Raw genomic sequence first — 25,023 nt, 5'->3', positions numbered from 1 at the left:
GAGCATCCACCCCCTTTTATAAGCTCTACCCCTTAACATGGGTCCTAACAGGGGGCTGCCATTTTTCATGCCTTGCCACATGATCTGACAGGGTGGAGGTTTGCTCCGTCTCACCTCCCATTAAATACATTACATTACATTACATTCATGTCATTTAGCTGACGCTTTTATCCAAAGCATTCAACCATAGGGATACACTCAACGATACACATACGCTCAACAGGGAGGGATGATTGAACTTTGCTTATGTTTGGTAAAACTGCAGAGGTGGTGCATGTGTAGTTCTGTTTAGCAGTGCACTGAAACCAAACGAGTGTGCTGTTAAGCCAAATGAGCCTTACAAGATGAAAGAACTGGCGATAGCAAGCATTCAGGAAGTAGAAGTCATTAGGAAGAAAGGAATGACAAAATGGGATGATGGAGGTTTGACAAAACACAAATGCTTCGGAAACTGTTGTAAGCACCGAACAGAAGGGAGGAAATCTTTGAATGTGTTTCCACACAGATTGAAAGGGCGTATGTTTGTTGATTAAATAAACTGCTTTTATTCTATTGCTACGCACCACGTATGAAGCAGAAAGAATGCAATGTTATTTTTTTTTTTCAGGTAACACGTTTGGTGAGAAGGACAAACACCCCCCTGCACAATAGGTCGCGGTACTCGGTCTGAAGCTGTTTGCGAGCCGCCGTTCAGACCCGGTGAAAAAACATGAAGAAGAATTTCCAACTCCCGTTTGTCCGACAGCAAGTGAAGGGAGCACGAGTCACGCGTTGTTTGTGTCAGAGGGGAAATATGGCGGACGATGGAGAATCGCTGGAGTCCTGGCTCAGTAAGTACACGCTTAAACTCCCCTTCCGCGTCGCTGGTTCACGCTAAAGGTGCGCACCAACGTGCCGCGGGGTCGCAGGTGTCTGATACCAGAGTTGGACTCAAATGACATTGTTTAAAACTGAGAAGTGTCGCGTTAAAGCGTCCGGGATGTCTGGAAAGTCGCTCGCGCAGACAGCAGCTGGCAAACGGCAAGTAATGGACGTCGCTAGCTGGAAAAAACGCTCTCATGTTCGGTTCATACTTGAGTCCTTGAGACTCAATGTCGAAACGCTCGAACAACTGCATGTCGAAACAACTCTCGTGCTTGTTGTTGTTTCGCGAGCTGGATTTAAAGCTTGTTAATAGTTCATACATCCAGCCTGCGTTCGCCTTAAAGGGACAGCGCGGCTCAGTCTATGGGAGAGTTCATATAAGAGATATAACATCACACCCTGAACTCTTTTTCTTTTTCTAGACAAAGCCACGAACCCGTCCAACAGACAGGAGGACTGGGAGTATATAATGGGATTCTGTGACCAAATCAACAAGGAACTGGAAGGGTAGGGTCACGCGGTTCACGCATAACGTTGTATTAAGCCCATCATCTGTGTCTTCATTGTGAGGAACATGTGGAGCTTATTATTCAGGCTGCACACCAGACTCTGTGTGGCCTTTTTTTTTTTTTTTGGTTACCAAGTTTGCATTTGATTGTTTTCTGTCATATTTTTCAGCCCACAAATTTCCGTTCGGCTGCTGGCTCACAAGATCCAGTCCCCTCAGGAGTGGGAGGCGATACAGGCATTAACGGTCCGTAAATTCCGCTCCTCGGCTGTGTTTTGGGGGGGATGTTAATCTGCGTGAGGTAGAGGAGGATATTTGCTTCAGGTTGCTTTCTTTTTACAGGTTCTCGAGGCTTGTATGAAGAACTGTGGGCGGCGTTTTCACAATGAAGTCGGGAAATTTCGATTTTTAAATGAATTGATCAAGGTGGTTTCACCCAAAGTAAGTCCCGTAAAGTTTCCTCAGGTTGGGGTACGTTTCCTTGGGTTAGAAGTTTTCGGGGGTCACTCTAAACCGTGCATGGGTCATTTATTTCAGTATCTCGGGGACAAAGTGTCAGAGGGAGTGAAGACGAAAGTGATCGAGATGCTGTACAGCTGGACCGTGTCTCTGCCGGATGAAGCAAAGGTCGTTGAAGCGTATCAGATGCTGAAGTCCCAGGGTGAGACGCCAACAGCGTACAAACTGAGACAAGATATATATAACGTTTAATACAACGTGGTTGCATAATAGTAGGGGTGGGGGATAAAATCGATTTTTCGATTTCTCTCGATTCTCTCTAGAACGATTCGGTCTCGATTCAGAAAGGTTAATAATCGGAATTTAAAAAAAAGTCTGTCGCGCGAGCAAAAGTTCATCTTGCGGAGCGTGAACTTCCTCGCTCGCAAGGTTAGTCTCTGCTCGCGCTCGAAGGTGTTTTCTACGCGCTCGCTCTTTTTCTTTTTGACAGTAAGGGGGCGGAGCCAGTCACCATGGTCTCTACACCTGATTGGTTACAAACCCCGTCTTTGGATTGGCTGGAGTGATGCATTCACACAACTATAGAAGCCCATTTCCGCACTAATGTAAGGGGATAAAAAGCGAAATTATGAGATAAAACGTTGTCAAAAAACAAACGCCCCCCTTCGGTAATCGTAGTGGACCGTAGATGACAACCAGGTACAACCATCATTACCGGCACATTAAGAGCAATGCGTCCAGCTCGCGGACCGGTCCGTCAGTCTGAATCTGAATATCTTGCCAACTTTACCGAACTATGTAGGAGCCTGCGCATATCTTACCCCATTATTTCGATTTTACAAAAAGTCGATCCGTATTGAAAGTTGGCATGATATTCACAGATTTTGACTTTTTCCGGTATTTTACAAATACGGACTGGTCTGAGACTTAAGAGCAGCTTTTTCTTCATTTAAAAGAAAAATGAATCTTGTTTAATATTTTTTTTTACATAGGCTACTTCCATATTGTGTTGAAATGCAAGCTTCATTGGTTCTTGCATTGTTGATAGAAAATCCTATTTGTGACAAAGATATTTTTTCTCTTACAAAAAATAAGAGAAGGTAATTCATCTGTTGATTTTCTTTAATTATCAAATAAAGTAGGAAGTTATTAGCAACCTCTGAGTTGCAAACTCAGATTTGAGAAAATTTTGAAAATCGAGATGCATCGATAATCGTTTTATCAGTTTAGAATCGATAATCGGTTTAGAATCGAATCGTTGACCTCTGAATCGGAATCGAATCGTGAGGTGCCAAGAGATTCCCACCCCTACATAATAGTGACGTTAAAAAAAGACAACTACTCCGAGCAGTCGGTTATGACATCGTTGTGCCTGAAACTGTCACTTGCACGACGTAACAGCCGTCTGTTGTCATGGTTATTTTAGGTATTGTTTTAACTGACCCAGAAGTTCCCCTTGATGCTACGTTCATACCATCGCCTTCTCCGCAACCCAAGAATCCCTTGTTTGATGACGAGAAGAAGAGCAAGGTAAGAAGAGAGAAGAGTTATTTCGGGATGTGACTATAATAACTCTCTGTGGGAGAGAAATTGTGTTTAAAAGATTTCCAATGAAAAGTTTTATTCTTACAACATTCTGCAGCTTTGGAGTTAAAGTATCGGAGGACTATTAAAGGAATTATTTAAAGGCCCCCTTTTTTCCCATGCATTTTTCTGTCTGTATCGAGTGACAGCGGGGCAGACGCTGAACGGAACTGCAAAGTAATGGCTCAAAGTTAGAAGTTAAATCTGGAATTTGACGAGCCATGGTTTAAAAAAAGCAATGTAAGTCGCTTTGGATAAAAGCGTCCGCTAAATGATCTGTAATATTACCTGCAACACAAAAACATGGGAAAAATATGGTCCACAGGTTGAATGAGTTGAAGTAAGCTATTAACCATAACACACGGTGCATTGAGGTGTTTTAACTGGTTCTCTCGCCCTGTTGTGGTTCTCGCTCACTGAGAAGTCGGGGGCATCACACAGAAAAAGTAGTCATACTTTTAATGTGGATTTACGATGCTGCTCTTTGTTGATATTATCGCTCTAAATACCTCACGGGTCGCTGCATACTGAAAAATGTCATGTTTGCTTTACTTTGACTGCCACTGATGTGTGGGTGAATTTAGTTTTTCCAGGCTGTGGGAGCTTGTGTCTGTGTGTGACCTGTGGGGTATGTTTTCTCTCTCTGCAGAGATTAGCAGAGCTGCTGAAGAGCAAAAAGCCGGAAGACCTGCAAGAAGCCAATCGGCTCATCAAGTACATGGTGAAGGAGGTGGGTCAAGTGAACTGCTTAAATTCTTACCGTTTTATATATATATATATATATATATATATATATATATATATATATTAATTTATCTTTTTTTTTTTTTTTTTCTGACCCAAGTTTGAAGCTAACACAGACACTCCGTGCTCCGGTTCTGTCTCAAAGTTGGTACTGTCAAGGCTACAGAGTATGTGCAACTCTTGTTTATTTTGTTTTCCTCCACCAGGACGAGGTGAGAACCCACAAAGAGAAAAAGCAGAGAAGCACCTTAGAGGCGGTGAACAGCAGCGTCAAACTGCTTACAGAGATGCTCTCTCACTTCAGCCCCGAGGAATCCACAGACGGAGACAAGGAGCTCATTAGGGTTTGTTTCTTTTTTTTGAGACGGGGCTCACATGACCTTTGGAAACAAATCAACTCCAACTTTGGCATTTATTACATTTTTTGGAAACACTCTTACTTAATAGTTTGACTGTACGGCTGTGAAACAGTCCAAAGTCATTGGCTGCTGTTGCAGTTAAACTTTGCAATGGAAACCGCCTCTTTGTGAGACCAACCAATCTGTTTTTAAGTACCTGGTGTCTTAAAGAAGAACTGTTTATTTAAAAGTGATTTTTATTTTTCCAGGAGCTGTATGGCGATTGCGACAAGCTGAGGCAGACTGTGTTTCAGCTGGCCACTGAGACGGAGGATAATGACAGCAGCTTGGGTAAGAGATCCTAGAAATGTTCCCTGGTTGACGCGCTCTCTCTCTCTCCTAATTAAAGACGGACAACCTATGAGTCATCGGCTCGCGCTGAGTCAACCGGCGTCCCACACAGCCAGTTTACTCATTAAAAAAAAATAAAAAATTAAACCCATCCTGCTCACATGGTTCCTACACTGGGCAACTGCTGCGGGGAATAGAATGAGATGGTTCTTTCAGTTGTCAGAATGTTACAAACCTGGACTAACCTTCTTTTTAAATGCATTGATTAGGAGACATCCTGCAGGCCAGTGATGACCTCTCCCATGTCGTTCAATCTTATAAGAAGATTGTGGAAGAACAGATCGTCAATGGCGGGACTGAGGATGCACAACAAACACAATTATCAGTCAGACAAGGTACACTTCAGCTGTTCAGTGGAGAGAATTGCATCTCCTCGCTGTGCATGTTTTATATGGCATCATTCACAACTATTGTTACTGCATCTCCTTATATTTTCTTGAACAGGTTAATCAGCCATTTAGTAGAGATATAAGTTTTCTAAATCACAACGTTGTTTTACACATGCGTAATTGAAGACTTATGCACATGTTTACTCTCTATAAATGGGACCATTCCGGCTCCTTCGTGTTTCTGAAAGACGGTCCGCACATTTAATTGTCCAATAAAAAGAAGACTGCGGGACAAATTCTGCAAATGTATCTGGCGACCCCAATAACCCCAATGTGCGACGCAGCTGTGAGCGAGAGAATTCTTTTTTAAAGCAATAAGGTACGAGATGATTATTGCCTCATAATCTAACAGTTTGGGGTTGTTAGGCCAAAACACCCCCAAACTGTTACATTACAGGCTTTAATAGCCTGTAATGTAATTAGATAGATAATAAATAAAATAAAAATATCTACTCTAGACACCATAAGAACTTACTAACAACAAAGCAGTTTTTTTCAGTTTATGTGCAAAATGGGAGTCATTAATAAAGTAATAATTATACAACAATTAAAAAGCGACTTTGTAAAACAATACGTGCTCCCAATGTGTAATTATCAGAAGCTTTGTTTCAACTCCCTTGACTTTGCTAATGGTGCTCTTTGGCGGAAAATGTATTTAATTTTCAGAAAAAAAGTTAATTATCATGTTGAAAAGCTTGAACGTAAATAAATCTTTGATTTTTCTCTTCTGCTTTTTGTTTTTTCTTCATGTCACAAGCGCAGGTCGCACAAACCGGTCCGAGGTTCTGATTGACCTGATGGGTTTGGACGTCCAGGGCGTCTCCCGGCCCCCGACATCGCCCCTGTCCCTCCCTGTTGACCTGCTGTGTGGGTCTGCTCCCGGGAGGCCGAGGGCCACTGGCCCCACTGCTCCCTCTGCTGCGCTCTCCCTGCTGGATGAGGAGCTGCTCTCTTTAGGTGATCATTTATTTATTTGTCATGGCATAATGGAGCATTATCAAAAGCCAGTTATTGCAACTTAAATCGGCCATCAGTGTAAAACTATAGTGATTCACTTTGACACGACAAAGAGGAAAAATATATTTTAAAAAGGATATGTGCTTTCCACGTTATTTCAGAATATTTACATGTACTTTTATGACATGTTTTGTCTTCATTTACAGGCCTCAATGAGCCCGCTCCTGCTCCAAATAAATCTGCACATGTGAACTTCAACAACGGTTTGCCATCTTTACAGGTATTTCAATAAATTAAAATACTGTGTACTAAAGTTAACTGTTTTCTTATTCGTAACAGCAACTTTTTTTTTTTTTTTTTGTCAAATTTCCTCCTGTTACAGGATTCTGGTCACAATTTAGATTTTTTTGAAAGCACTTTGCCTTCGGCTCCCGCGTCATCGATGTCGCCGCTCTTTCCAGACGCCCTTGCTGTGACGGCAGACCCAATTCACTCGGCAAAGTCTTCCATAGCTGCTTCTGCCTCAAGCCTCCCTGGTCCTGTGTCCTCCACGTCTCCGGTCTCTACACTGTCCGTCTCAACGACATCGGTCGTCTTTCCACAGTCCTTCAGCTCAGCATTGACCTCCGCGGCTCCTGCTCGGTCATTCCACATGGCCTCGCCTCCTCTCTCCGCTTCGTCCGGAGCGTCCCACCCGACTGCTCTGAGTCATAATCTGCAGGACCTTGCCATGCTGGATCTGGGCAGTCCTAAAATGTGAGTAAGAGTCTTTGCACGAGGTAAATATGAGGATGGAATATGGATCAGAGCGATATTTTGGATGCTAGATCACATTTTTTCATACGTATTAAATGTATGCTTTTTTTATTTCACTGATTGGGTGTCCAAGGTCTTGAGTTTAGCTGCTTAACATTCGTGGCGTACACTGTGTATAGCGCACACCTAAAGTGACGTTACACTGCCACTAGGTGGCTGCAGTAGGTCAGATTGCTTTATTAAACAGCGAGGCACTGACTACAAATAAGTACGTCAACCTCACTTTAAAAACTATTATGGTTATTTTTATCTCACTGATCATGAGCAGGCGAGACAGTTGAGTCAAATTGGATGCAACTTGTGAAATGCCGCTGTAAATTCCTCATCAATCATGTTGTGAGCTGAGGTTATTAAAATGCCCCCAATCTCATCTCAAAAGCCATGTGCCTTTTCATTCCGCTCACGGTAACCAGACGTGACTGCGTTTGTTTTGAAATACCTGCTGGTGTCTTTGTCCCTGTGTCTGTTCTCTCTACCTCATCCATGTTTGTTCGAGCATTATGGGATCTGGGAAGTTTTTGACAAAGGCTCTGGAATTATCCCCACAGCACACCGGCCGTGGTGGACTTCAGCAGCTTGCTGGTGAAGAGGGACGACCTGCTCGCTCCCGCTGCCCCGTCCTCCAGCGCCGGAGTCGCCTCCACAGTCACCTCGCTGCTCCTCGGGGAGGCGCTGGCCGGGTCCACTCCTCCGCTTGCCAAGAGCCAGGCGGAGGACAGCACTCTGTTACGCTCCCTCTCCCCCATCCTGCCCCTAAGCCAGGCCAGCCAGGGCACAGGACGAGAGGTGTCCCTGGCCAACGTCTTCGTCCCTTTGGATGCCATCAAGCCAAGTGAGTTGGTCTGATGGTTGTTTCTTATTTCTGTGGCTTTTTATTGTAAATATAGGTGGTAGAAAGTTGGAAGAAAAATGACCACAAAGACCTCAGATCTGATATTTTGGACGTGCAAGTATAAACATCAGTTTAATTAGGGTCCATTCACTTTTAAGAAATAACCTCCCTCTATGTAGCAGGGCAGACGTACCGTGCATACACACTTTTAATCTTTTTGGCCGGTTGCCGTATCGATGACGTAAATTATGCCTGACCTCTGGCATGAGGAAATTCCCTTTTTACAGCGTGTGTGTGAAGTAGCGGCAGAGTTGACACCCAACCAAGTCATAAGTCAAGGCTACTCAAAGGTTTCCTTATCTTGGAATGATAAAGCCTTAGATAACACAGATACTAAGCAGGTGCTGCAGGACCAGCTCATGACAGTGAGAGTCGTTATTCAGGATTGTAGGAGACCGGTGACTCACTTTGTTTACAACTAGATAACACAACTTTACATCAGCAAATCCTGGTATCTTGAACATGCCTAGACCACCATGTGTCTCAGTTCAAGAGGTCACAGACTTATCTGTCCATTAAGACAAAACATTATTTAGGTTTTCTCAACACAGAGGACAATAACTAACGAGACCAATTTCAAGATCAGTTAAAGAGTAGTCTTTGTAGTTTAAGTAATGTCAGAAAATAAACCCTTCCTTCGTGTTTAAGAATTATGGGGGATTGTAAAACTGCACTGTAGACATTACTGCCACCTAGTGATAAAAGTGGCTTAATAAAGCCCCCCCCCCCCCCCCCCCCCCCCCCCCGCTGTTCTTGGTCTTTTTTCGTCTGAGTAATTTTCACCCATCATGGTGTGCTTGTGACGTCTCCAAAGCTGTCGTTTAGATCTCTGTAATAATCACATTTTGCTTTCACCCTGTGTGTAGGTAAGGTGTGTCCCGTGACGGCTTACGACAAAAACGGAGTGCGTGTTCTGCTGCATTTCGCCAGCGACTGTCCAGCGGGCCGCCCCGATGTCCTGGTGATGGTGGCGTCCATGCTCAACACAGCGCCGCGGCCGGTCCGGAACATCGCTCTGCAGGCTGCTGTGCCCAGGGTGAAACCCCCGTCACTTTTTATTTACCAACAACAACAACAAAGTATTTGCTGACGTTTGACTCATTAGATTAAAAATGTCACTTTGAATAAAATCAAAGTGGGCGGTTAATGACCATGGCTGTCTGTTCTGCTAATTCACCAGACGATGAAAGTGAGGCTCCAGGCGCCCACAGCGACGGAGCTGGCTCCTTTCAACCCGATCCTCCCGCCTGCTGCCATCACCCAGGTCATGCTGCTTGCAAATCCTCTCAAGGTAAATCTCAGCTGGGAGCTGTTTCTGGTCCTCAGATGATTTTATGCATCAAGTGAGGTATTTATTGATGGAACGCTTTCTCATGCTAGCTATGTTTTTTTTTGGATGCCTCGCCGTAACCCACAGCCGTGACCAGAGACGTTACGTTTGTGGGTTATCCATCTGTCCGTCTGGTCGCTTCTTTTTTATTTTTTTTATTTATCCGAAACCTCCAATTGGACTCCAGCTTAAACCTGTTGGATTTTGTCAATCAAAAGTCACTTTGACCACACAAAACTAATTTTTTGCCCATGACTATTTTACATACTATTAATGGCAAGTTCACACAATTCAAGTCAATAGGATGAAATGGTTTGGACAGACATAAATGTAATCTGCCCCAGACTGGTTGGCGGAGGCGTGCAGCAACGAGCAGGTAATTCCAGTCCTGCGTAAAAGTATCATACTGTTGCTGCTAGTATCGCTCGTTCTTCCAGTCGCACATACCGACCATAACTTTGAGGATATAATCATCACTGACTTTTACAATCCTTTAGATCTTGGCGACTGTGGGTGAGTGGGGAGCACGGTCGCCCTCCAATCAGAGGGTTGTCGGTTCGATCCCAGGCCCAGCTAACCCGCATGTCGTTGTGTCGTTGGGCTTGCCACACTTAACCCAACATTGCTCCTGTAGCTGCGACTACAGTGTGTGAAGGGTAGTTACTGATGGCAGGTGTCACTGTGTATGGTTCTCCTGTCATCAGTGTATGAATGGGTGTGAATGGGTGAATGATGTCATGTAGGGTTAAAGCGCTTTGAGTGATCAGAAGACTAGAAAAGCGCTATACAAGTACAGGCCATTTACCATTTAGATCTTGTGTGCTGCAGTGAGTCAATGAAAGCTGCCAAAGCGTATGTGTGTTTGTGTGTTTCAACAGGAAAAGGTGCGGATGAGATACAAACTGATGTTCACGCTGGGAGAGCAGCCACACTCGGAAGTTGGGGAGGTGAATGAGTTTCCGCCTACTGACAGATGGGGGGCTCTATAGCCCGGCCTGCCGACTGCAAGACAATTTCATTTTGGAAAAGGGCAGTGCTGGAAGACTTTTAGCAAACTAATTGAGTGTTTTTCTGCTTGAGGTGGCCCCACTGAATTCCCTGTAGCGTACATCCAACTTAAACGTTACTACAGCGCCACAGGTAGTCAGTGTGGTGCAGCAACACGATTTTCATCATGTCAAATATAGTTAAGTTATTATTCATGTATTATTGTTAATAATGTCATATCTATTTGTTCTTATTTTGATGTTCATATTTACTCTCAATGCTAAAAAGTGAGCAAAACAAAAAAAATAATGTTGAAGGCGACTGTGAAGCCTGGGTTGTATGAACATGTGACCAGGACCTGCACTTCACATGGTTTGCTGCTGCCTGTGTATGTGTAGCAACGTTTTACGCTTGGACATCGGACTGAAGCATACAAAAGACCATGTGTTCCTACACAAAAAGGAACCCACAGACCGGCCCGTCAACAATACTTCTCTTGGGAGTTCTACACTAACTCGTAGCTCAGACGCTTCTTATGCTTTTTAGTATTTATTGACATGAATGTCTTATTTATTTTTGGGAAGGATTTCAGATCATTCCATCTCCTGTGTGGTATTTCAATCAATGGTTGCATTCCTTCTTCACTGTTGGCACAAATCACTCGTGTTCGGTCAAAGAGTGTTACCTAATATTCAGGAATGAATCAACAGGGTGGATTGTAAGGAAATACATGTTTCCTTCATGCCCGGGTTGTGCGCTTTGGATAGCATCCTAATAAAAATGTGATTCCCGCCATGAGGAAACCTCCGCCAGAGACCGAAAGCCCTTTTACTTGGTAGGTGCAACATGAGCTGTTGAGGCCCCGAATCGATTGTGTGCAATGGTCAATCCCTGAAGACAGGAATATTCTTTGACCGTAATTAAATGGAGTGCATAGCGTTTGCTCCTGCTGCCGTTGTTAGACAGTGAAGTGGAAACTAAGCTAGAAGGGTGGATTATTTCCCTGGAGTCCTACCTAAATGTTTTGCTTTGTGGTGGGGCTCTCCTTAATCAATTTAGGAGCATAGTTCTTTGAGCAAGCCTTGAAGAAATATTGTAAATCTTGAGGAAAACCTTTGATTACTTCATAGAATCAGGATTACTGTGTGTCAAGAACGAGAACTGTGATTTCTTTGTTTTCGTCTTTTTAAGGCTACTTGGGCTACATCTTATAAAACTTATTTGTTTTAGTTTGTTACATGAAAGTGTCGTTGCATATTTGGAAAAGCTACTCCTCTGCATGGAAAAATAAAGGAGGTTGATTTATTGTTTTACAATTTTCACGTTTTGCCTCTTTTTTTATCAGTGTGCAGGGACTAATATCAATGCAGTAGAATATTACCTGCACTGTTGGGTGTGCTTTATTCTATTCTTTATTAGTAGCACACTGTAAAATAAGTAAAACAAACAACGTAGTAAACGTGTGCATGTAGCAGAATGCTCTCTGCCATCATTATGTAGATGTAATAATTGTTCATTTGGTAACATGTAAACACCTAATGGATGTTGCGCATTTGAACATCGTTCTGCGTGTAAAATCAGAGAAGTAACCAGTATCTCGCACATGTATGTTTAGTAGATCAATTACATTAAATCATCCTATAATACTTATGGTATCAATTTGCAGAATTAACAATTATGAGCACACATTTAAACGGGCTCTCTGGAAAGCTAGTAGGACGAGCGCTCCGTCCATCTGGCGCAGCTGTGCGCACCTCAGCCCGCTACAGCGCACGCCGAGTGGCGCGCCAGACAGCGCAGCCGCAGCAGAACAGGCGCAGGCAAACAGACGCAGTAGCAACAGCAACCATGGCCGACGAAAAACCCAAGGTGAGGAGCGGCGTTGGTTTTCTTTACTGGGTGTATTTAATGTGTGTGTGTGGTAGGTTTACAGACGAAAGCGGTAAAACCAAAAAGCCGCCCGTGAGATTGATTCGCCAACGGTTGGAAAATTATAAACCGGGCAAACAGCACAAACGGGCGCTAAGGCTAACCGCGTTAGCCAATTAGCAAGCGGGGGAAGTTAGCATAATAAGCTAACGTGGCTAACGCGCCTGAGAACCGGGCGATATGAAATAAATAATTTACGGTAATTTATTGCACCGCCTTCGGTGACGCTGCCGGTTTAAACGCTATGCACGTGAAATGTGTGGATATAGTTGTTGTATGTTAAAGAAACGTTAGGAAGGTACGCTGGCGGAAGATATGGTAGCGTCCAGAGAGCTGTCTACCGCGGGCCCCGAAAATGAACAATTGTTTTAACTCTAACCGTCAAGTGTGAAGCTGGTATCTTATGAAATATTAATGCCCCTCCGCACACGCCAGTGTGTCCGAGCATCGGAGGGGTTGTTGATGCGTCAGAGTTAAAATTCCCATTCTCACTAGGCCGTTGAGCATTGTTTTAAGTAGCAGGCCCTTGCTAATCGACTCCCTGAATGCTAATGCTAACGTGGGAATTTAATGTCGCTACTTTTCTCTGCTCTGTAACACCAGGTCCTCCCGTCTCTGCTCTCCAGCTGCGCATATCAGATTCATGTAACAGTGGGGGGGGGGGAGTAGCTTCCAACCGTGAAGTGGATAGTTTTTTTTTTTTGGTTAGTTTGGATATAAAACGTATACTAAACTATATTGTCAAGAGCTACCTGGATCTTGAATTTCCCCTCGGGGATCAATAAAGTACTTTTATTCTAAATCATCCAGGTACACAATGTGCATCTCAAGCAGTGTGTGTCCTGAGCGGAAGAGGTTTTGCTGTTGATGGGGCAAACTCATTTCCACAAGTTACTTTACCAAGCGTCTTGGATTGCCTTGCATCACTTTCTGCAATCGGCTCAACTTTCTGAAAACATCTGCTGTCTTTCTTTCAGGAGGGAGTGAAGACTGAGAACAATGAGCACATCAACCTGAAAGTGGCGGGGCAGGATGGCTCAGTGGTGCAATTCAAGATCAAACGGCACACTCCTCTCAGCAAACTGATGAAAGCGTATTGTGAACGGCAGGTGAGACTACTGCACAATGATTACAAATCTCCTTAAGGATCCATCTTTAAGTGCATTGCATTGCAGGTGGTCTGAATGGTGTTGCTCAGACCAGAGGCCGGGGGCTCCGCTGAGGGATGATGTTCTGGTCAAATGAGAAGTGCCCCTCTCAAAGCAGCAGTTTTAGGTCTTTGCGGTCTAAACTAAGGTGTGATTGATAACCGTAGTAAAGGTCCTGTTATGGTCCATGTGCCCATAATTCAGTGGGTTAATTACACCTGTGTTTACCCATTACATGTAAAAAGGGCCTGTTTTATGTGTTATTGCTCACAAAAAAAGGATAAGCGCATAGCATTTGAACAATATACCGTATGGCCATGGGGGAAAAAAAACTCCTTTTTATGGTATAAATTATTGGAGTAGAATCAATAATGTTGCGAGGTATTTACCAAAGTCTTGCTAATAGCTAATATTTCACGGTTTATAATTTATCATAGAAACTTGTTGGTTGGAAACGTCTCTCTAAAAACATGGCCGCTATGCAGGATTGTTCTTTTTTGCAGATCTTTGGAACTTAAAAGCTCTTAAAAGTCACCGGGGCGTCCCATGAGGTTGATAATAACTCTTCTCTCTGTCCGTACAGGGGCTGTCAATGAGGCAAATACGATTTCGATTTGACGGTCAGCCCATCAATGAAACGGACACCCCCTCGCAGGTAAATCTTTAGCCTGTTCTGTGGCCCCACAAACTTCATAGAATTCAAGGACGGCTGCGTTACGAGGACGGGATATACAAGGGTTAAAGTTCAAATGTTTAAATCTTCTGAATCCGATTTAAAATCTTTGCCTTTACACTATATTGGAACCGTTATAAATGGCTGCTCCGTGCAGAGTCCACTCCGAGCACCTGCTGTGACGGTGCTTTTAATTTGAAACTAGAGGAAGGACACTCTCTTGCGTCGGCTTTGTCCGTGTATGTTCACTTGCAGTGCTCCCTTTAAAACGCCATTGAGCAGCTCTGAACAAATCTGCGTTGTTTTTGTAGCCGTGGACCACGTACATAAATGGCACGTTTCCACCGAGCGGTATGGTAGGGCTCGGTACCCTTTTATTTGTGTCTCCACTGCCAAAAGTTGAGAATGGTACCAAAAATCCGAACCGTACCACTTTTTGGGTACCCTTCCGTTGGGGTACCTGGCAGTTGTTTGGTACTAAAGGGTGGAGCTAGACTCACTGCAGAACGTTGATTGGTTGAAAGAGTGTCGTCATTTGCGCGTGCAAAGATTGTCGAAGATTGTCGTCTCCTTGTGACAAACAGCCACATATCGAGAAGCAAGAACAGGATCTGCTGTATGTCCTCCATTGTTGTTTGCAGTTAGCTTTCAGTTTTCACGCGATCGAATGACGTCAATCTACTTTCCGTCATATACCACGTCTATCAAGTGACGTTATCACTACTTTCTGGAATACACCACGCCTATCAAGTAAGAGTACTGTTGGCGGTGGAAACGCTCGCCAAATCATGGTTAACAGACCCGACCCGTACCATACCGCTCTGTGGAAACGCGCCAAAAGACTGTCTCGTTTACTTTCATGTTGCAAGTCTCTGGTTAAGAGAAACTCTCCTAAGCTTCGGTACCTCTAAATGCATGTAGATATTTTGCTGTGCACCTTGTCTGAGTCAATCTCCTGTTTTCTGACCTACTCTTTGTATTATGCTAAGCAGGAGATGCAATGAAATGTATCCCCTGTACACGTGTCAAACTAACATCCTGGTGAAAAGCTTTGGATGAGTTTTCGACCTCACTGACAGTGTTCATTAAGTGGCTTCACGGTAAAGATCTGCCTTCACATCAGCTGACATTTTGACTTTCTCTTACAGCTAGAAATGGAGGACGAAGATACAATTGACGTGTTCCAACAGCAAACCGGAGGCTCTTTTCTTTCCTAAAGACTGTTTCCTACGAACATCCCTACCTCCCCTTTTCAGCCCCCAACATCTTTGTTATGCTCAGTCTTCAAACCCTCATGACCAGTGTTGATACCATCCAGTGAAAAATTTTACAAAATGTTCAAAGGCAGCAGCACTGTTGACGTAGATAGCTGTAATCACACTGTCATTCGTATGTTAACATGTTTTGACTGCGCAGTGGAGACTACTTGTAAGCTACAGTGAGTCTAATGTGCTGAAGAAATTAAAAGCTTGCCATGATACTTTGTCTTTTTTTTTTTCTTTTTTCTTTTTCTGGAGTTAATAGAGAGCCTACTGGTCCGGTTTTGTTTTTATACGCATGTCATTGAGGTTTTGATTCAGATGGAGTCATGTTATTGTTTAACATCAGTTGTTATGAAAATGTGTTATTGGAATAAATTTGAGTCTTTTTTTAAAATATGTCCTTGCTTTTTTGCTTATGGTTAGTTTAAACCAGAGCATGTAATGTATTCTCTCAGAGATATGTAAATTCATGCAAAAGAAGTCCATTCTTTGAAATATCAATATTTGCGAGCCTTTTACATCTGACTAGACAGGAAGTGAATCCATCTGCGATTCCGCAGCATGCCGCATCATCATTTTAAAGTTGTAATATAATAAATAGCTTTTCTAATACACTCTTAAAAAGATCGAATTTCGGGGTCCATATTTAATCGAATGCGATACATTCATTGCGGGTAAGTAATCCTTGGTTGGATTAATGTCTCAAGATCCAGTCAGAAGTAGCGGTTTGCTTGTGGGCGGTAGAAGCTCCACAAAGGGTTCTGTGGCGCTCACGCTTGTTCACAACCAGCCTGATTTAAGCAGAGAATCCCCGGTTTAGCCTCGAATACAAGCCATTTTTGTCTAAACGCACAATGGATTTATTTAATTTTTTTTCAGCCATAAATAAACTGATTAAATTAACATCTTGGGTTCAAATTAAATGATGAAATGGGATTTTTTAGGGGTAAACTAATTAGGTAAGCATGTTTTATTTCGAAAAATTTTACCGGAAGCGAAACCTCCTCTTCTGGTCACTTCCACGCGCGTCCAGTCAGATTGGAGGCAGGTTGATCGTTGGGAACCACGGGCTGGGACAGACAATGATGAGGCGCTGAACCGCAGCAAACCAAAGTGTAATTCGCTCGTATCCTGTCCGACATTTACACGTTCACGACTTCTTGCGCAGAAATGACGACGACCAAGAACTACCAAGGGATGGAGCCCGGTTCCAAAAGCAGTTCCAGGTAAAGACGCTCCGTTAGCCCCCACGACGCCAACGCGCCCAGCGTCCGCCAGCCTCAAAGCTAACGTCTCACAGCTCATCCTAAAATACACACGCGTGTTCATGCCCCTAACCCTGCTCGTAATTATTACACAACCGCTTGGAAATGCTGGGAACTTAAGCCCGGGGGCGACGATGCCGTGAGATACGCGGGTACCACACCTTCCCCCGTTGTGTCTGCCGGGATGGACCGGTCCCATTTTCCTTTGACGTTAGCTAGCAGCGTGAGCGCTCGCTCGCGTGCACTCCCTTTCTCCGGAGGAGCTGCGCGGCGAGCACGCGCACACCGGGCGGCACGCGCAGCCGACATTGGGCCTCCTCGCCCGTAGTGCGGGTCTCCCCGTCGCTCTCGGTGCGGAGGGCGCATCGCGTCTGTCCTCCCGGTCGGGTACGGCTCCTCTCCTCTCCTCTCCTTCCCTCGTCGTCGCGGGCGAGCTGCGACCAGCGGAGGACAAGGCGTCGTTGTGCGCCGCGTGCGACCCCCGGAGAGGCCCGAGGGCCCCGTTACAGCGCGCCGCACCTGACCGACGTGATTTTATCATCACACTCGAGGAAATACATAATCAATATTTAAATATAACGTTGATGGTGTAGGATACACAGTGTAACGTTTACAGTTGAATATGCACACATTGTTAAGTTGAATTAATGCTATTCTCACAAAGGTCCTTGGTGCTGTCGAACTTAAATTGCATGTTACAATCATACAATTTCTTTTGTGTATGATTTTATGGAAATAATATCGCTTAGAACGAGTAGTACACCTCTACATAACTTCTCTTCAAGGGTCCGTCATTGTTCTACCACCGAAGAATGGACCACCAGAGCACATTTGAGCGTTTCACCTGAGTCTGTCAGATCAAATTGACAGTTCTAAAATTCTATCCCAAGGATAGCTCATTGTTAAATTAAGCAAAATATAATTTATATTTGAGTGTGAATGAACAATCACCTCTTCCTCTTTGATTACAAACATTCCACAACAATCAAGCACATTTTTAAAAATCCAGAGTGACTTTGGCTCATTAGAGACCACGGTCGTCTTTTAGTCAGATGATCCCCGGCTCCGCTAGCGTCCCTGTCTTTGTGTCCTCTGCCGAAGGCACTTACACTCAGGTCCATAAATATTTGGACATTGACACATTTTTCATTATTTTGGCTCTGTACACCACAACAATGGAGTTGAAATGAAAAACAGGGTGGCCACTTATACATTTGTTGTGGTTCCTACACTGTTCACCTGATTTCGATGTAAATACCCTCAAATTAAAGCTCCACTTAAAGCACATCTTGATTTTTTCATTTCAACTCCATTGTTGAGCTAAAATAATGAAAAATGTGTCAATGTCCAACTATTCATGGACCTGACTACGACAAATTGGTCCCGTAGCAGTGACTACTGTGTGTGAGTGTTTGTCACTGATGGGAAAGTGTCAATGTGTGTGGGAGCGCTGGTCATCAGTGTGTGAATGGGTGAATGATGACATCTAGTGTTTAAGTGCTCTTGAGCGCTCAGAAGACTAGAAAAGCGCTCTACAACTGCAACCCATTTCCCACAAATCTTCTGTGAGATGGAGAGAAGACGCTTCAGACCAACCGGCCCGCACGGTGCAGCTTCCAGCGGCGACTGACTGATCTCTCTCTCCTCAGGGTTTTGCGCCCTCCTGGCGGCGCCTCCAACTTCTCGCTGGGTGCAGATGAGGAAAAGCCCCCCGTCCGGAAAGACAAGATGGCCTCCAGCGTTTTCGCTGAGCCGGAGGACCCCTACGCCAATAGAAGGAACAACCCACCAGGTACAATGGAAACCGCTATCTTATGCGGCATTTATGGACTCAAAAAACGGTTTGAGAATATTTTTTTCTGGCCTTTCGGAGGTCCAAGTTTGTTACTGAAGGTTTTTGTCTTGACAGACAGTCTATTTAAATCCTCGGGCCTGAATACATGATAATGTCATTTAACGTCTCCACTGGTGCTTCTTGATACAACAGGTTCAGATGCCCAATTCATTTCTCTTCCGAGCTTTCATTAGATATTCACTCACTGTTGTTTCTGTATTAATCAGGATCTTCTCATGCCTGCAGATATCTGAAAAAATCATGGAGAATTGAGCTGCATCAAGTAAAACGTCTAAGCAGATTAATAAAAGGCTGAGAACCCGAATACACGTTTTTGCCGAGTACCTAGTTTTTTTAAATGGCCGGTGTGACCAAAACTCAAAAGGAAGGAAAAGTGATACCAGCCAGTTATGTACACTCGTGCAGCAGTTCCTAATTTTCTACCACAAATGCAGCAATGTAGGCTACAAAAACCTGCTGAAACAGGAGTCTTCTTCTGTTACTCATCTTTTTACCTGGTTGACGGGGCCTTCTGGCATTATTGGACTGGCATGCCGAAGCTCCTCTCATTACCTGGTCTCACACTTCTTGTGTGCTAAGATGCATTATCAATTCTGTCTTTTTTCCTTTTGAAAAAAGGCTAATTTTCTTCCCATTTTTTTTATTAGCAAAATTAAAAATGTATCGACATTTTGAAAATTGTATGTGCATATTACTGGTAAAGTGCGGCCATCTTTGTTTGTGTTTGACGTCACGAGACCCGGCAGGCAATTGATGTTTATCAAGCAAAACATGTTTTGAGTAGCCACCCAAATGTGAAAGTAGCCAGCTGAGGCCTGTCTATGCCATTTTATACAGGAATAGTCAAACCGGTTTTAGGAATAAGGGGTAACTGAAAAACATTGTCATGAAAGGCTCACTTTGAAACTCAAGCTAAAGTTGTAGCTTTGCTTTACTTTATCAAGGAAGCGGCCAGTAGTAATAATCTTAGTGCATAGTGTCTCATGAAAGAAGAATATGTACCTACAGAGGATATTCAACAGGGTCACAGGATGAATGCATAATGAAGCCCATACATTTCCGTTCTGCCTCCCTTTAATTCAACCACGCCCTGCATGGGTTAGTCTTCAGTCCTATTAACAGAACTAACCAACAAAGGATGAATCCCTGATTCTCCGACGGGTTAACTTAAAAAAAAAAAAAAAGGAAAGCGAGCCCTTTCCCCGCGGCCACTGAGCGTTCTTTTCCGCTTGGACTCCCAGAGAGGCTACATGAGTGTGTGTATGTCTGGCTTGCAGCGCACAACGCAGACAGACAGTCGGACCGGTTTGGCGGTCCTGCAGGGACGTGGCCAACGTGGGAAGGGCGGCATAACCATGATCATATCTTATATCTCATTGGCAAAATCGCTAACTAAATACCATGTCTGGTTATCGCCCTCGTTGGACTTCATCTTTCTCACGCCTTAAGCAGCCGGGGGACCACCACAGAGACGGAAATCTTCATCATGTAACACACAACACGAGTAGTCAAAGCAAAACCCCAGGCGCTCTGACAGGTGGGCGCAGTCCAACTCGTGGGCGACTACCACACATTGTGGTTCAATTGCACTCACTCAATCATTCACCGTTTCAGATTAAGAAGGAAGACAAGCAACACCACCCCCCGTCTAAAGACTATAAAACACCTGTAAAGTCAACAGGCGTTTCCTATTAAAACAGAGTATGTTCAACTATTTACAAAGAGAAAGAAAAGTCATTGAAACGTGACCCATAAAAACAAGATGCTATTAACGAAAGAAAGCAGAAAACCTCTTCTGAGGCCGCAATGGGGAAGTAGTGGGTGGGCTGACCTTTCTGCCTCCTCATCATCAGAGGCTTCCTTGATCCCCCTGAACACAGCTGGGAGGACACAAAGCACCAGTTAAGGTTCATTTCCATGTCTCAGCCAGCAGAGGGGGAGCATGTCACTGTGTCAAACAAGTTCATCTAAGGGCTTAATCCAATGAAGCCATTCAAAGAGGTAAACGTACAAAACATGTATAAAAAGCAGTGGATTGGTAATATAGAAACACATTTGTTTCTGAGAGGTGACCTAGTGATGAATTAAAGAATGTCGAGGAGTCAATTGCCCCCATCTGTCCATCAATATAACAATATATGCTTTGTGGAAACTCACGGACAAACCCAGACAATTCCAAACGTTCCAATGCCCTGAAATATTGCCGTAGGTCATGTCAAGTCCCACTCTTCCCAGTGCATGCCTGCATGTGTTATTTATTCGCTATGAACCGAGTTACTGTCAGAGTGCCATTAATCCCCAAAGGGAAAGTTCTTGGCCCAGAGGAAGCTAACAAGAACTGTGGGAGGAAATGTCGTACGCACTTCCCCGGCAAGTCAAGTCCGGCATAGGTCAGGTCACATCATGTCAGCGCCCTGCTACGCACTCAGTGCTATTCTGCTTCCCCTTCACTTCCCCTTTTTGCCTTTCTTTCTGTGTTATGGCTGAGACTTAAGACGTCGCGTTGCCTCATCTGGGAAATTCCACACTCCTACGCGCACACCTTGTGATACTCCGCCATTTGATCTGAACGATTGGAGGAAATGAATGTTTACTTTGCGGATTCAGTCGGCAGGAAAACACAACAAAGACTTTCCCAGTGATCACGTGACAAAAAATAAATAGCTTTGAGGATGAAGCTTAAATGCAAGTGTGTCCTCTGTTTTCTATCTATTGCATGCAGAGCATTAGGACGATGTTGATCGGTGCAGTGTTTTGTATCAAATCTAACCAGAGGATCCATGTGGCACGTTGGCCATTATGATTGGACCTTCAGACGACCCCTAGCAGGCCACGGGATTGTCAGATATTAGCCAGCCACTTAATAAATATGTAACGTGCTTAACCTGCCTCTCTATGGCAGCCTAACAGAAACCAATCTGCCCGCCAGCAGCTTTATATCAACTAGTACAGCAGTGATAGGAACTATGTCCTTTTTTATGATCCAGTCTCTAAACTTAATGATTCATTAATTAGTTTATGATTAGGCCATCAGCTACTCATTTGCAGAGGAGATCATATAAGAGATCTGCTTCGTTTTGGCCACAGCTGAAGAATGAATTGGCTAACTTCAACCATTTCATACAAATGTCACAACAGGATAGAATGGGGATGGGACGTTTTGGACAGACATAAATGGAAGTGATTCTACTTATGTTTTTAAAAGTGGAAAATAATATCCTTTTGCATCTCGTAGTTGATGTCTAAAGTATTAAATTATGTAAATATATACAAGTAAATGCAACGTTGAAATGATCTGTTTGTTTGTCTTCACGGTGTCTGACTTTTTTTTTGTCTCTGCGCCTCCTGATTGACAGCCTTTGTCTTTAGTCATTGCATCCCCTCGTTGTTCCAGGTGGGAAGCCCACAGGTGTGCTTTGCGGTGAGCCGTCAGCCCCCCTGAGGAGAGGAGGGAACCAGACCCCCGAGCACACAGCGGACGCCCCCCCCACGGTAAGAGAGGCTTTGACATGGGAGGAAAAACAAATGAAGCCAAACGATTGAACTTATCATCCATTTTCTTGCCTTAATGTCTTAAAAAGTAGCATGTGTATTAATTACAGTGGAACAAATACTATGAAAGTAGCCCCCGCTTCAGTACATGCAAGTCTTTTCAGAAACGATGACGCAGCACAATGTTTCCGTCTGGGCTGATGAAATATTTACCACCTTTGTGCTCGTTTTTGTAGGATGGAGAAAGTTTTGTCCACAATTATGGTGAGTACTTGTTTATCTGATTACAGCCCCACTTTGACCAAAAGGCAGTTTGTGAGACACCGTCCAAAAACATTTCACGTTTTAAAATCACAGACGTTCAAATGCACACACACATTATGTGTGCCTGTATACTTACATACGTCATGTAAAGTGTAAATGTTACTCTGTTGCTGTAAAATGATTTCCCCTGTACTTTGCATAAGCGGTATCCTGTTTGCTGATTAAGCCAATGTTGGAGTCATGAGTTGGTTGAAAGCACCGGCTGCGGCTGTCTAATGTTTCTAACATGTTTCCTAAATATGCACGTGAGGCCTACCAACGTGACACTGCGCAGACACACTGGCAGAAACTCTGTATCAGCAATATCGATGCCGCTTAACCTTCCTCTTGTATTAGCTTTCTGTTACCATCCCTTATGTTAACGGGTCGGTTTTGTCTTAACTCAGCTGTAAAATACACTAAAAACAATTATCTATCATCCAATTTGTAGATGTTACAATGGGTAATATTATTAAAATAAAAAAGAAACAAAACAGATTCATTTGAGAGATGTGTTCTAATACCCTTCAGAAATAGTCAGGTAGCATGGGCCAAACCGACCCGTTAACATAAGTGATGGTAACAGAAAGCTAACACAAGAGGAAGGATAATTGTGGGCTTTTTGTCACTTCCTGATGACACAGTTGCATCTGTGCAGTCATACAATTATTCTCGACTATAACAGAAGGAGTGAACAACCAAAATAAGCTGACTGCCACCTACACTTTCCATTGAATGACCAGGAGACACAACAACCTTACATTTATGTATATAATTTTACTGAGGTTAATTTTACAATCGTTTAAAATTGAAATCAAGGGGTATACTGACAAAGAAAAGGCCCAGAGGCATGGTAACAGAAAGCTAACACAAGAGGACGGTTAAACGTTGTGGAGGAAATCGACCCATATCGGCCTGTGAGCATTTCATGGGAATAAATGAAAGAGACGTAGTAGACGATGAGCGTTCTCCCGGCGGCTGCTCCCTGGTTGGTGTCTCCTGATGATACACCAACACGCCTCACGCACGCCTCCCTTGTCGTGTTCAGAGAACAGCGCTCCTGAGCCGGAAGCCGTTCCAGAGCAGAAGGAGGAGGTCCCCCCAGCCGACCACGCCGCTGCAGGAGCCCCCTCCGGCCGCAGGAATCCCCCCGGGGGCAAGTCCAGCCTCATCCTGGGATGAATCCCTGCCCAAGCCCCCCCACCCTCCCCTCCGTCCCGCCCTTCATCACTCATCTCTGAACTTGTCTTTTTTTTATGTCTTTTTTTTATAACAAAGAACCCCGGCCCGTTCGTCTGAACCGCAGGAACCGTGTCTGGTGTGCAACGGACTCCTACACATCCCTTAAGTGCATTGTTTTGATACCTCTTTTCTGGGAAAAAAAAAGGTTTTGTACCGTTTGTTTGTTTTTGTTTGTTTTAGCCAAAGCACTTTATGTATTTCTATGTAAACTGTTCAAAGTCCACCTCTGCGCCCAGAAACACTGGATGCAAGGATCACACCTCTCATAGCGACAAATCCATTTCCTCATTTTACTGCGAGGGCAAAAGCTGTGAGTGATTGTACGAGCAGTTTACAGAACACGAGCAAATATAGAAGAAAATACACTGTGTTCTGTTTCGACCCAACTTGCATGCACGTCCGGTCTGTAAACGTATGAATGTGACAAGAAACATAACTGTGAAGACTTTTTTTAAAATTGTTATTATTTCACTTGTTTGTACGTTCTTTTTAAATTGTGGAATAATTGTTGTATTGTTGCATGAAGCTGGAATCTTTCTACCGATTATATTATAATCCACTTCCCATGAATTACTGTCATTGTGACCTGAAGGGTGCCAACTTATATTCAGATGACTCACTGACAGGTGACAGCATCGGAATAGGCCTTTTTTTATATTGCAGTCACTAACTTTGGATTATTGCAACCCCAGTGCCGGTTTTGAGTGCCCCGTGTTTTTTAGACGTCATATTTACTCTCGTAATAAAGTGTGCCTGTTAATGTGTGAGGCTACAGCATCAAATAAGGTTGGGTTCCCTCAATTGCATCTGGCCCAGAATGAAGGAAACAAGAGTTTAACCATTGCCAGTCAATGGATCAATGGAATGCTGACGGTCCTGAAGTGTTTCTGGTAAAAACCCATCCTAAATTTGACAAGTGACCTTATGACAACTCAGCCTTTTTTTTAAATTAATTTATTAATTTATTTTCTAACCTCGTCACCCATCTACATGTGTTGCTCATTCTGATCGCTAGAAAGAAACAACAGCCTTTTTGTACAAGTCATCGCCGCGTTATTTTAAAACCAAAAGTCAAGCTCCTCCCGCTTCTGTCTTGTTGAGCCGCCGTGTCGGGAGGAACTACATGTCACGGGGGGGCGTGACTCTCACGCTCAATGCGTGACACTTGAGAGCCCTGGGTTACAGTGTGTGTAGTTCCTGTGGCGTCTGCTTTTGAAACGTGTAATGATGCAAGACGAGCCTGTTGGGGGTTTTTTTGCATCCTGTGACAATTCCCTTGTCCCTTCGCTGGATGTTGACTCGCTGCAGAAATTTGAAATCAAGAAAAATGGCACAAGTGGAAATTAAATATAAATTTTGACCATGTGTTCGCTGTGTGTGTGTGTGTGTGTGTGTGTGTGTGTGTTATCTGACTTAGACACTTTACGGTTATGATTGTTCCTCAGCTCATTGGGGAAATAACACCAAGAAGAAGATTTCATAGTGATAATGAAGCCTCGTACTGGCAACATTTATGATTTTTTAACTTTAGTCAACTTAATGGCCAGTGTGAACACAATTCATTGTTGACACGTT

The 25,023-nt window shown here is 43.8% G+C and overlaps 3 protein-coding genes across 3 annotated transcripts; all 3 read left to right on the top strand.

The window, feature by feature from the left end:
• The first annotated feature begins 687 nt into the window (after positions 1-687).
• Positions 688-11,595, top strand: gga3a (golgi associated, gamma adaptin ear containing, ARF binding protein 3a). The gene is made up of 17 exons (XM_040186223.2): positions 688-830; positions 1,287-1,371; positions 1,543-1,618; positions 1,715-1,813; positions 1,910-2,033; positions 3,258-3,361; positions 4,065-4,145; positions 4,366-4,503; positions 4,767-4,848; positions 5,118-5,243; positions 6,060-6,254; positions 6,461-6,534; positions 6,637-7,010; positions 7,619-7,902; positions 8,829-8,998; positions 9,143-9,253; positions 10,171-11,595. Exons 1-17 carry the CDS (start codon positions 710-712, stop codon positions 10,279-10,281), a joined length of 2,355 nt encoding a protein of 784 aa, XP_040042157.2. The 5' UTR covers positions 688-709; the 3' UTR covers positions 10,282-11,595.
• Positions 11,595-15,685, top strand: LOC120824983 (small ubiquitin-related modifier 2). The gene is made up of 4 exons (XM_040186226.2): positions 11,595-12,148; positions 13,186-13,317; positions 13,940-14,011; positions 15,178-15,685. Exons 1-4 carry the CDS (start codon positions 11,957-11,959, stop codon positions 15,244-15,246), a joined length of 465 nt encoding a protein of 154 aa, XP_040042160.2. The 5' UTR covers positions 11,595-11,956; the 3' UTR covers positions 15,247-15,685.
• A 135-nt stretch (positions 15,686-15,820) lies between these two features.
• jpt1a (Jupiter microtubule associated homolog 1a) lies at positions 15,821-24,813 on the top strand. Its single transcript, XM_040186227.2, has 5 exons — positions 15,821-16,517; positions 18,206-18,348; positions 21,806-21,903; positions 22,140-22,167; positions 23,255-24,813. Exons 1-5 carry the CDS (start codon positions 16,462-16,464, stop codon positions 23,386-23,388), a joined length of 459 nt encoding a protein of 152 aa, XP_040042161.2. The 5' UTR covers positions 15,821-16,461; the 3' UTR covers positions 23,389-24,813.
• Positions 24,814-25,023: the final 210 nt, after the last annotated feature.

The sequence above is a fragment of the Gasterosteus aculeatus genome, chromosome 9 (assembly GCF_964276395.1).
Source record: "Gasterosteus aculeatus chromosome 9, fGasAcu3.hap1.1, whole genome shotgun sequence".
Classification (NCBI taxonomy): Eukaryota; Metazoa; Chordata; class Actinopteri; order Perciformes; family Gasterosteidae; genus Gasterosteus; species Gasterosteus aculeatus.
Note: the sequence above shows the minus strand (reverse complement) of the source record. Positions and strands in the feature narration are given on the sequence as shown.